We start from the raw sequence: 12,710 nt of genomic DNA, 5'->3' as shown, positions 1-12,710 counted from the left end.
TTATTTATTTAGTCTATTAGACAAATCAGAAATGGCTATGTATCAACATTAAGGTGTAATGACACCAAACAGAGACTACACGCATGAGAATCAATGCTGGTACATGCTGTGCTGTCAGCTTTAATAATCATCATCAGTTTTCTAAAAGCAGTACAATCAGGAAACCACATGCTCACGGATGAAAAGCCTTTTTCAAGTTCCATGTGTCCCTACTTAAAAAGGTTCAACAAAGTTTACATGATTAATAGATTGTTAAGTTAAATCTTTAAAACCGATGTTGCTGCAGCCCATCTATAAATGATTTTGCACCAAATTACTTCTGACTCCTTCTCACAACCACAGTAAAGAAATGATTCAACAACAATAATGAAAAAAGTTTCCAGAGCACCATCAAATATGCTTACCTACCATGATTCATCCAATAGCTTCTTTATCAGACATTCAGAATTATTCAATGAAGATATCTGTATGTGTTTCTGCCAAAATCCAGAGTCATTGCCCCTTACCTCCACTCCACGCTTGACTGGATGACGTGGCATATCCAGCTTTAAGCGGGATGTTGAGATAGGAATATCACAATCTGATCAAGAATTCGGTTTCATATTGGCAATGAAATGAGTCTTTACCGCTTGCCAGGGAATGCCAATCAGCCTGACAAGTCAAATCCGCTCTGCTGCTCCAGAATGCCAATCATGCGTTCCTCACAGTGCTAATCCAAGCCTGCCATCACCCTGCACACTCAACGCTCCTCTCCCATTTCATTGACATGCTTGGTTGTGTTTCCCCAAGTCTGAAGTGTCCAGTCCATCTTTTCTCTCCCCTCACAGTATTGCCAGCAGCAGTTGTTGTTCATTATAAGGTTACACAAAATCAGAGACGTCAAACTCACCTCCTGGTGTCCGTGGGCTCGACCGTCCTGGAGGCTGCAGGGTGTCTTTCGTCTTGCTCTGGGCTCTGAGGTCGTTTGGGGCCGAGGGTTTACGCTAAAGTGGGTCAGGAACAGAACATTTTTTTTAATTACACCTGCCAATCCAAATGTACACCCAAACACAATCATTTAAGCATATGCAGGGAATACGCTAAAAGCCATGGCTATATGTTCAGCTAGCCTACATATATATATATATATATATATATATATATATATATATATATACACACCGGTTAACAATGTATTTCTATTGGCTGCCATCTTTTAGTTATTCAACCATTTAACTACTGTAACACAATGTGTAATCCCTGTGCGATATATACTTTATACTGTTATCTGGCTGCTATCACACTATTTCTACATGATACACTTATTCTAATTGTTTTAATAATGTTAATGTACTTATTGTTGTCCACCTGGTTCACTACTTTTTGTAAATTGTAATTTGTGTAATTTCTCTGTCTAATATGTAATGCATGCCTCTTAAATTTATATTTTTGCCTCTTACATTTAGCTGTAACAATGTAAATGTCTCATTTGTGGGACTAATAAAGGTATTCTGAGTCTGATTCTAATAGATTAGCATAAAGTGATATCCTATTGTTTGTCGTCATGGCAGTACTGGTTTGCCCACCTCAGCCCTAATGTAGCTTGGCTCACCAGGCTGTACATTAGAGCAGAGAGGACACTATCATTTATTATGATTAGGCAGCCGGGGAGCACAGCTAATCCAATAGGAGCTTAAAATAAAAGATGCAAGCAGATACTGTGGGCAGCAGGCGGGGTTGTGGGTGGGAGGCAGCGATAATAAAACTGCTAACTGGCTGATACATTTGGAAAAGGTGATAAGATAAGATATAATAGGAGAATAAATAGAACAGGCGGGTTTGCACAGGCACAGTTATGAGGGCTGGTTTAAGACGACTTCTGCCTACTGCTGACATATGACTCAATCTGTGACTGTGAGGAGACCTTCATCTTCATTATATAACCTGCTGCGGTCGTGTGGTCATGCTCCAGATATTTAATTCAAGTTGCAGCTGGGATACGGTTCTGACTGTTAAAACTCCATCCATATGTGTTTTGTAAAACTTGCACTTGCAGAAGGATTTACTGAAGGATTTTGCAACTGGAAGGCATTAAAGGATGAGACAAGAGGTATTGCCAAACGCAAAATTACTCTTTGATGTAAGTAAGTAAGTGAAGTTTATTTATAAGGCTCTTTTCAAAGACGAAGTGCTTGACAAAACAATAAGACTTCAACATAAGAGGCGTACGATGATCAATGAACCCACAAAACACATGTTAAGAAGTCATAAAAGCACCAGAGCATAATTAAGACACAATAAAACAAAACTTACAAATGAAATTTAAAACAAACAAAATAAAAACATCGTATTAAATGGAATAAAATCAGGCACACCGGTTACCCAAACGCCTGCCCAAACAGGAATGTCTTTAAAATAGTTTTAAAAGAGTCAACAGACTCCGCAGACCGTGGATGAGCATTCCATAATTTAGGATCACCGCGGGGCTTAAGGTGGGTACGTGGGACAGACAGTACATTTTGTCCTGTGAGACCTTATATGATGTATAAGGGTGAATTAAATCGGCCACATAAGCAGGAGTCTGACCGTGCAAAGCTCTGTAGGTGAGAGTGAGGATTTTTAGGGTTAAAGGAGTGAAACATATGAGAAGTATAAAAGGAAGAATGTTAAATACCTGAGGTAGGACACTGTTGGAAGACTGTGTAGTGGTGTTCTCATCTGAGGAGAAAACATATGAGTTAGGACAAAGTTTGGGCAGTCCTGACCCATTGCTCAATATGTTAATATGACAGTTTGTTGCTCCTTCTGATCGTCAGGACAGACATGATGCTAGGGGTAAGTGAAAGTGATGTAATGAAACCATTTATTATGCATGGCGACATATCAGTCAAACAGAATTCCTCCTTCCCGTTTAAACACCGCTGGGTATCCTGACAGGATAAAGCTGCTTTAAAACAGATAGGAACTAATCGCTTAACATTTCTCCACGACTCAAGGGTAGATGACGCAGGACAGTGAAGAATCACTTTGTTTCTAACACCATCATTTATCCACATAGGGGGAGGCATGATGACATCAGCGATTAAAATCCAACCCTTCAGCTCAGTGACGTTTTCTTAAGAGACTAGTGAGGCTGAGTAAGCCGGAGGGCCCAAGGGGATGGTTTTAAAACATCTACATTAACAGCCATGAATCAAAATGGCCACCTAATTTAAATCCCATTTAATCCAATTACATGCAGTGCCATTCATCAGACACAACTAAGGAGGGTCTGCTCATGTACGGCAAACACAGTCGTGGCAAAGGTTGACCATGTGTGTGTAGGTGGCCTTTGTGATTAGGAGAGGAATGCATTCAGGGTCCGTTGACAGCATCAGTGGAGATTAAAGAAGTATTTGGGTTAAAAGGAACCAGGTCTTCGCAAATTCAGCTTTAATCCTGCCAGGAATGAGGCGTCATTGGTATGCAAAGCAGTAGTGAGGGTATGTAGTTTACCCAGGGAAAATAAATCTAATTTAAAGGAATGCATACTCTGGATGTGCACATGTTTTTCTCAGCTGGATTATACTTTAAACACACAATTACTTTTATTGGATTGGGAGTCGTGGCAGGGCGATGCGTGTTTGGTCTGAGCGGTCAGCAGCAACTCATACGTGTGATCCTCCTCCACCGGCTCGCCTCTCTCATCAATACTGCTGTTAGTGTACAGGGCCTGTAGAAAGAGACACCAAGGGAGTGGAGGTGAGGAGAAAGTGACAAGGTGAAAAGAAAATGTAATGCAACTTGGACAGATTGTTATATTTTATGATCCTACTACGTCCTTCGGGGAGTCAAAAATAGGGCTTGCCTTAAAAATACAACGCCTTAAAGGTGGGGTAGGTAATTTTGGAGAAACCAGCTCGAGTGCGCTAGAATTTGAAAATACACAACCGGAAGAAATCTGCTACTTCCTTACAGAGCCCCTCCTCCAACACACACGACACATGACCAATGAGGGCACGAGATAAGTTTGTGCACAGATGGAAGGCTGAGAGGCAGGTAGGCCATCCAGTTATTTTAGCCGGGCCGGCTCAGATGATTGGTCGTTCTTTTTACAGTACCACGGCTTCCACAGATGACATTTTTTTATGGATTTTTTGTCAAAGCACTTCAGATATTCATTGCTATCGGGATGTTTAGAGCATTCCATGGAATATAACAAAAAGTGTATCTCGAGCCGGTTTCTCAAACTTACCTACCCCAGCTTTAATGGTATTTTAATAGCGCAGTGTCTATGAGAAGCCACAGTTGAGGTCAGACTTCAGATTTCTTAAAAATATTTCACACTTTTACTTTCTTCATGCGCCCCCTGCTTTTGTCACAAATGTCTGAAATGAATATTTATCAAGAAGTGGCTTGATTTGAGCAATAACCGTGAAGAAAGGGGTTGTGGCAGATATTCAGCAGATAGTAATTTTGCAACAGCCACTATGACATGGCAGTAATTCTTCATCATGTCCGACCTCTTAGAGGAACTAACCTTTTGAAAACCTGTCCTGCCATGACTCTCACATGCACACAGCACATATTAGAATATGTGGTTGAAAATGGGAACAAGTTTGTACTGGCTTTATGATCTCATATCCCACTTTTAAGCTTACGTCTTCTTCATGACCCGGACCAGGATGTAACGAGTGGCCCAAGCGATCTTTCTGCAAAAGATACAAATGATAAGACCTAATAAATACATAGTATCAAATTGATTATTATTCATTAGTGTATTGCAAGAACTAAGTTAAGCAATGAATTACATCTTCACTGTGTACCACGAGAGGTTTAATGCTGGAGGGGTTTGAGGCCCTGTCAAGTGGAAAGAAGACCACTATCACCCTCTAGTGGGAGTTCTGCACTTCACCTCATATGAAACTCTTTTACAAGCTATCCATGTGGCCTGCATGTGTGTGTTTGCTTGTGTGTGTGAAGGTGGGTTTTGGTTGAACAATTGCTGACCTTGCCAGCTTCACTGTCCGGCCGCCCAGAGTCCCGGTCAGAAGACTTGCCGCTGGTGAGGCTGTCCAGAGAGTGACAGGAAGTGGCTTCAAACAGAGCCTCGTACGGACTCTCCTCCTCGGGCCCCGGGGCCAGCCTAGAGATCAGCTCACTCACCTTGTCCATATCACCTAGAACACAAGGCAATGTGTTAACAGACACATTCAGTTCTTAGCTGAACAGAAAAAAGATAAACCTTATATTTCAGTTTCCTGTTCTGTGTTAAATCATAGCTAGCAACACTCAGCTTTTTCTAACATCTGGTAATTCTTACTCTTTTTACGGGGGCAGGGACTCTCATGAGGCGGAGGGATTGGTGGAGGGGGGAGGTCAATGTCAGGGGGTTTTCCAGTCATGTGACCTGCAACAGACAAACAGGACATTGTATCACAGCAGCTAAAAGTGAAATAAGTAGTTCACTTCCCTTCACAGTTCTCTGTTTCTTTTTTTACATGTGGTGTTTACCTAGGATGAGAGCAGCTATCTGTCTGCTCTTCTGGGAGGGCATGTCCTTGACAGTGTCCAGCGCTGTCAGGCCCTTCTGGTCGGTGATGTTCACGTCGATACCTGACGAATGGCAACGGGAACAGTGAAGAGTTATGTGCGGGTTTTAATCTAATTTACTTCATCGATGCTGTGTTTATTAAGAGCAGAGAGTGATGCAGATGTTGCTGGCTGAAGTCTGACCTGCACTGAGAAGTCTTTGTACCACATCTGTCTTCCCAAACAATGCAGCTTCGTGGAGGGCACTGCCTTTCTCTGTCTGTGCAGAAAAAAACAGGAGCAAAAAGAGCCAGAGGCAAAGAGAGTTGAGATTAACACCAATGTGTGACACAAATATGATTATTCTCAAAATTCAGGCACATGCTTATTTCCTTATGCTATTTTCAGAAGAGTCAGAATGCAAAACTTCAGCAAGGGCTTGACAGTAAAGGTTTTCGGCAACCTAAGGCTAATGCATGGTTGATAGCCAAGTGTTGAACCCTGAACAGTGTATGGCAAGTACCAGATTCAAGCCCACCACCCAGTCCACTCCTATACTAACAATTATGTGGTTGAGAAATCAAAGCAGATCATTTTCCAGCTCAGAAGGCCATGATAATTGAAACCTGCAGGACGGAAGGCCTGAAGGACATTGAATATACTCTGCATCCTTGATTCAGAGGAAAAGGAGGGCAGAGCAAAGGGGAAAGTATTTCCAGACAGATGGATGGCACAGTTTGGTACAGAGTGAGAGCCACGGGGCCCACCAGGGGGAGCAAGGCCGGCGCTGCTTTGATACCACAGCGGTTCCTGTGCAAACTGAGAGCTTAAGAGTTTTGCATTTAATCTCATCGCTTCAGTAGGAAGCAGTGAGAGGAAGTGCTTCAAGTTACCCAACATGATTTTAGCCATGACGGTACATTAAGACACACTTGAAAACGGAAGCTTTTAAGTTCCCACACTTCTAGATCAAAAACACACACCTCATAGTTGATGTCCATGCCGGCGTCCAGCAGCACCTCCACCACAGACAGGTGTCCGTTACGGGAGGCCAGGTGCAGCGGCGTGTGTTTCTTGGTGTTACAGCTGAGCAGGTTGGGGTGGGCAGTGAGCAGCAGCTTCACCACCTCCAGACGGCCGTACAGCGCAGCCAGGTCCAGTGGGGTCTCAAACTTGTTGTTCCTCATGGTGGGGTCCGTCAACTCCTCCAGCAGCATCTGCACCACCCGGGTGTGTCCGTACTGAGCGGCACAGTGCAGCGGTGTCTCGTTGTCATTGTTCTGTTGGGGGCGTAGGAACGATGGTGAGAAGCAGCACAGGACACACAAGAAACAAAGTGGCAAATAGATAAAGGAGATCAGGAGAGATGGGTTGTCATGGTTGTTAATGAGGAAGAAAAAAGGTGACTCAGCGGAGTCGTTGTGAGGTGAACCCCATCAGCGCACAGAGCCCGTCACATTAGCAGATTAAAAAAGGTCATGAAATAGCACCGATAACGATAAAGCACAGGCCTGGGGGAATATCTGGCAGAGTGGGGAGAGTGGGTGGGGGGGGGGGGGGGGGGGGACTGGCAGACATGCATGGACTAATGAGGACAGGTGTTGGGGATGGCAGTGAGAGCCAGGGGCAGTGGGGGGGCGGGGGGGGGGGGGGGGGCGGGGGTGGGGGCTAGTGGAGGGGCTGAGGCACCCAGGCAGGTGGGGAATTAACAGAGACACGGGCCTCTTAAGTATCAGAACGTCTTTGGCTTTGTGTAGTTACAAAGAGTGAGACCTGGCACAATTAAAAATGTTAGGAGTTTGTCAATGGCAAGAAAATTGCAGGCAAAACCCCAACAGCCATTGACTCAACATTTTTAGTCAAAAGACAAGAAGAAGTCCTTCATGCCAATCGTCATCATTATTCGTAACACATTCAGATGAATGAGTATATTTAAGCATCAGACATGATACATTATGACACTTTGTTTTACTCACTACTTGACTGCTTTTATGCCATGTTTATGTGTGTTTGGTGACCGGAAGACACATTTCCACCCTCTTGGGCAATACATATGTGTTGTATAACTGTATTGTAAAAACTAAATCACTGTCAAGAGAGACTGTAACTTTTAAGGTACACTTTTTGTGCTCGTATATCAGAGCACACAGTAAGCGACAGTCATGGAAGTTTCAGAAACAAGACGATGAAGGGGAAAAGATGAGGGTCGCATTTTCCACATCTGCAAATGTGTGACTGTTGAGTTTCTAGAGATGGGATTGGGGAATGCAGGAAGTGACCTAGGTTATTGCCTGACACTACAGTTCACTCAATAATGCTGTGTATAACACACTGACTCAGTGGAATTGAGCGGAAAATAGCGAACTCTGTAAAGAGTAGTATACAAAACCAAATAAAGAGCGAGACATTGACTGTTGTCCTTCATGTTAAAAGGTTCACATTATGTTCATCTATGCATAAAAGCTGAATCATCTCATCTCCAAACTCTTCATTGAAGAACAACAAGCTAAAAGACTAGCCGGCAAACAGCAATTAAAAGTAGTAATTACAGTGTAAACTCAGTAAGTGGTGCTTATTGGATCTAATGAGTCGAATGCAGCAACAAGATCAATGTCTAATAGACACTGTGACCCTCCAGAACTGCTGATGTTCTCTATCAGGAACAACCAGCAGGGGGCAAACTCTGCAATCCAGGAGCTGAACTGAGGCATGGCGTGGGAATACTCTCTCAAACTAACACACAATGACAACACAGAGTCATAATTAGGACTGTGCTGCTGGGTTGTAACTAGACACGTGGGAACCGTAGTCCAGAAAATAAAAACCTCCTTCCTATAGTAGAAGATAACATGAGGAAAACAGCAACAATCACTGCTCTGAATCTCTCAGTGTGACACAATTGCAAATGCTCAGCCATCTTTAAAAAGACAGCCTATTCAACCCTACCGACCTTTAGCTCTATTCACACATTATGCAGGGATGGGAGTGGCAGATAATGCCAGTGTTATTGTGGAAACACATGCTCCGAGAGTGGGTCATTCCAGACGCACAGAGCCACCTACAAAGGGCTGACAGCTGGCACGAGAGGCCCCCACACATGGACATGCACGATGCCAGTTTGAGCGGCTCCCACAGGAGCGTGCCAGCTGTGCCACTGAAGACAGGACATCATGAGGAGGGGGCAACAGGGGCAGTTTAAGACAGGTGTCGGCAGACTCTCTGAAAAACATGGCGCCAGATGGGATCAGCAGGTATCTCCTCCATTGTTACAGAGAGAAAGTGGGATTTAGAGAGGTTGAGTATTGTACTGCACTGGCAAAGCAGGTCACAGCTTGAGCAGAGAGAGAGGAGGCGGAGCTTAGAGACACAAAACGACACCTGCTTATCAAAAGGCTGGAAAAAAATACTCTCCTCTTGGGTGAACTAAACTGAACAAAACAAATGAGAAAAAACAGGGTTTAAAGCTGCCTTTCTCTGAGAGCTAAAGCAATGCAAATTCAGTTTCCCTGCCTGGGTGGTTTCGTTAGATGCATTTGTACATTTGCTTTTCTGTGGTTCAAAACAAACTCACATGCAAGCACTGTTATAGAGAAATGGCCTCACTGCGGAGTAAAAGAGCATGTCATCTTTCATCTGTGACGAACCATCAAGCATTTGCTTTTTAGAGACATTTACTGTGATGACTTCAGTGGGCAAACTCGCTGTGATGACATCAGCCTGATTCACCTCCTCAAACATGCAGGTCTACTGCTTCAACATTCATCTAGGATACAATGATGTACATACAGCAAGCAACACAATTGACTCCAACACTGAAACTAAACAAAAAGCTTTTTCACACAGCATGACAGAAGTGCAACACAAGGCGCCTTCTTGAGCTCAGTGCGTATGATCATGTTAAGATAGTGTTTCCCCTGCCAGTGTTATGGTCAGTGCTCCACGGCTATGTGTCAGCCAGCATCTGATCGTATTAAACATGGATGACTAGCCACTTGACTCACTGATAGGAATGAGAAGTGATGAGACATCGAGCCTTGCCTCGACAATGACGCAAGCTAAGCTACAACGTTTATTCACACGGGTCTTCCGATGCTGGGCTTCTACAGAAACTCCAAAACAACCCCCGGACCCCCTCCATCACTTGAGTTTTGATTATTGGATGACGTATGTTTTTTTTTTATTAAATAAATGTTCTTTTGACAAACATCATCTGCTCACCTACTGGTTATAAAAAAACTATTGTAAAGGGGAAGACCAGGAGCGTATTTAGATGTAAGTCAACGCAAAGTTTGTCTTATCTAAAGGTCTGTACACACAAACTGAAAGACTGACAATTAAGTTGACTTTGACTAATAGGAGAGTCCCATTATGTGTCACTGCTTTGAAACTGCCACGTCATAATGGCAGTATCATTAATTAGGCAACACTTTCTGTGTAGCATTTGCAGTTGCAAGATTTCTTCAACAGTTACGATAATTGTATTGAAAAACCTGCTTTTGGATATACAGCTTTAAAAAGAAAAAACTCAAATCCTCTCTAAATAGGTTGCTTACTTGATGCATGATGTCCACATAGAAAACGGTTATTAAAACACACAATGAGAGGAACTAAACATTGGTAGCTTGGTTTAAAAGCTGATTTTAGCATAGCCCTGCTGCAAATAAAAATCTAATTTCAAAACATTGCTACACTAAATTCAATTTAGTGTAGCAACTTTTACATTTGTTGTATAAGAAGACTTGTGTTACAGCATAATCTTACTCTATATAGACAAACTGAATCAGCCTGATCTCCTCTACAGGCGCTGTGAGCAGTCACACAATCATGTACTAACAAGACAGAGCTCTGAAGGCTATTACACAAAATGGCACCAATGACTTGCAGTCTTGCTCCCTGGGAAAGAGATTAGAATTCATACAGCGCAGCCAAGACTTCCTGGACATAACGTGTTTTTATAAAAATCCTGTCTGCTCTTTGCCGTGGCGCTACAGACAGCATCATCCTGATTTAGACCTCAGTACATGTCAAACAAGAAGAGATTAAGATCGGCACTGCTGATTGGTAAACCCTGCTCTAACCAGGAACATCTGGAGATTAAACTGCATTGTGTTCATGCTGCAGAATACAGCGAGCGGGGAAAGAGCCACACAGTGACGGGGAGAACAGAGGATGTTGTGATTCTCACAACCTGGGGCTGAGAGACAGTAACACGGTTTGACTAGCGACCTCCGTCACGTGAGGTGCGGGCTGGCAGCGGTTACGTCAGCCTGGCCCCTGGTGGTGTAGTAGTAGTGGTGGTGGGAGGAGGTGGTGGAGGAGTGGGCTGAGCAGCTGTTGCAGCTAGTGTGCCAACGGGCTGCCCATCCTCGCTGCATGCCCATGTCCACTGACAGATCTGGCATCCTGATGCATGCATCCATTAATAATGCCATGTATCTGTTACAATATACACTTCATTTAATGTTTGTATACTGCCTGCTAATGCTAAATAGGGCGGGGTAAAGTAGTTACAGTTAACATCTTTAATTATATTTTCTAATTCTAATGTTTTTCTTAATTATTCAAATGATTATCAACTGACAGACATATTAAGCTACAGCTATAAAATGTGATTTATTTAAGTTGATTAATAAGCAGACACTGTAAACATTAGCTGGTTCAGCTTGCCAATTTTATTTAAACTAAATATATTTGCCTGGAGGACAAAAAAGGAAACTGAAGGACATCAAATTAGATTTAAAGTAAAAAAAGACAGAATAATCAATGATGAGATGGTTTTCAGTTGCAGCCAAATAACTTTTTCATCGGTTTAAAAGCCCAGTAAATACTCGTGAATTCCTAAAGTGTTCTTTTCATTAAATGCACAGCAACAATCATATAAAGGCTGACTCTAATGGAGGATTTTTATTTAGAAGCTGTCACGCATTCCTGAGTTAACAGACCTTGCAGTCCTTTAATGAGATGAATGTCTCACTGGCTTCCTGCCACAGATTGTAATTCTCTGTACAGTGGACTTTTTCTCTTTTTTTTTTACAGGAAATATTAGTTTACCTCCTTATATTCCCCTTGATTAAATGGGACTTTCCAAACACAAATAACCAAAACGCCTTTAGGGTCTTAGATACCATCTCTGCTCCTGAAACTCTCCTCCTCCAGTAACAAATGGCCCCAACTGCCGAATAAGACACACCCTGAAATGTGCAAATGAGAATGCATGACAATGGAGAAATCCTGGTCCTTCCGGAAGGACTCCTCAAAAGGGGCTCCAGCCATTTCTTGGCACGACAGAGACAAGAAGGAGTCTTAGAGGACGAGCAGGGAGCAGAAGGTAAAGGGGGGGGGGGGGCTGATGGTATAGTTGAGGGAAGAGCTGGACACTGAAGTGACAGACAGAGGGGATAAATTAGCGTGCTGGCAGACTGCGAGCGATGCTCCCAGAGGAAGGAGGGAAACTCTACTGCACTACTGATAATGAGGTGACCAAGTCTAAAGAAATTACTTCTGCTGCTGCCATCGGAAACGTTTCCTACTGCAGCCCTCTGAGACACAGCACACCAAGCCTGACAGAAGCACATACCATGCAATACCTGTCTCAATATGAGCATACCATATATGCAGTATATACACAGTTTATTCTGATTTATTCACAACTTTATTTGAATGTATCCAGGGTTACTTAGAGCACATGGTGAAGTTCACTTTAAGGGCAAAGCCCCCTGACATCTGAGCCTGGGTCAGAGGAAGTGATCTAAACATATATTGCATTAGACATGTGACCTATATATGAAAATGAAGCCTTGGTGAGAGGTCGCGTGATGTGAGTCCGGGCAGACTAGGAGCTATATCTTATTAAGGAGTAATACAGACTGTATGTTCATTAACATAAAAGAGGTCAATCAAGATGTTCATTAGGCTACACAGAAGCCTGAGCTCCTATACAATTTAGTTTCATATTACATGAGTTTCAACCATTTCAAATGTTAATGTTAAATATCGAGTCCAACTGTCCAGATAACAGATTATGATACTGATTAGATCATCATACACCCATCATTCCTTACATGAGATTATTCCTCATGAAAAAAATACAATATGGCATGAGAGGGAGTTAACTAGAGCTGCAACTGATGATTATTATTTATTGTGGAGTAATCTACGGACTATTTTTTATTGTCATGTTATTGGAGTTGGATCTAGAAAACGTAAAGCTTGAAAAATTA

The 12,710-nt window shown here is 42.8% G+C and overlaps 1 protein-coding gene across 10 annotated transcripts in view; it reads right to left on the bottom strand.

Annotated features, from left to right (window-relative positions):
• Positions 1 to 12,710, bottom strand: part of LOC307035042 (ankyrin repeat and SAM domain-containing protein 1A) — a 64,237-nt gene that overhangs the window by 35,491 nt on the left and 16,036 nt on the right. For 9 of the 10 annotated variants that reach the window (XM_079673991.1, XM_079673985.1, XM_079673987.1 and 6 more), the window contains 9 exons: positions 6,474 to 6,770; positions 5,695 to 5,770; positions 5,473 to 5,574; positions 5,282 to 5,368; positions 4,969 to 5,138; positions 4,608 to 4,670; positions 3,565 to 3,691; positions 2,654 to 2,697; positions 890 to 983 (listed from right to left, as the gene is read on the bottom strand). In XM_079673991.1, coding sequence (XP_079530117.1) covers positions 890 to 983; positions 2,654 to 2,697; positions 3,565 to 3,691; positions 4,608 to 4,670; positions 4,969 to 5,138; positions 5,282 to 5,368; positions 5,473 to 5,574; positions 5,695 to 5,770; positions 6,474 to 6,770 — 1,060 coding nt within the window. The remainder of the gene's footprint in view (positions 1 to 889; positions 984 to 2,653; positions 2,698 to 3,564; positions 3,692 to 4,607; positions 4,671 to 4,968; positions 5,139 to 5,281; positions 5,369 to 5,472; positions 5,575 to 5,694; positions 5,771 to 6,473; positions 6,771 to 12,710) is intronic. The other variant, XM_079673990.1, reaches the window with a different exon arrangement.

This window comes from Notothenia rossii (assembly GCF_949606895.1).
Source record: "Notothenia rossii genome assembly, chromosome: 4".
NCBI classification, from domain to species: domain Eukaryota; kingdom Metazoa; phylum Chordata; class Actinopteri; order Perciformes; family Nototheniidae; genus Notothenia; species Notothenia rossii.
This window is presented reverse-complemented; position numbering and strand designations above follow the sequence as displayed.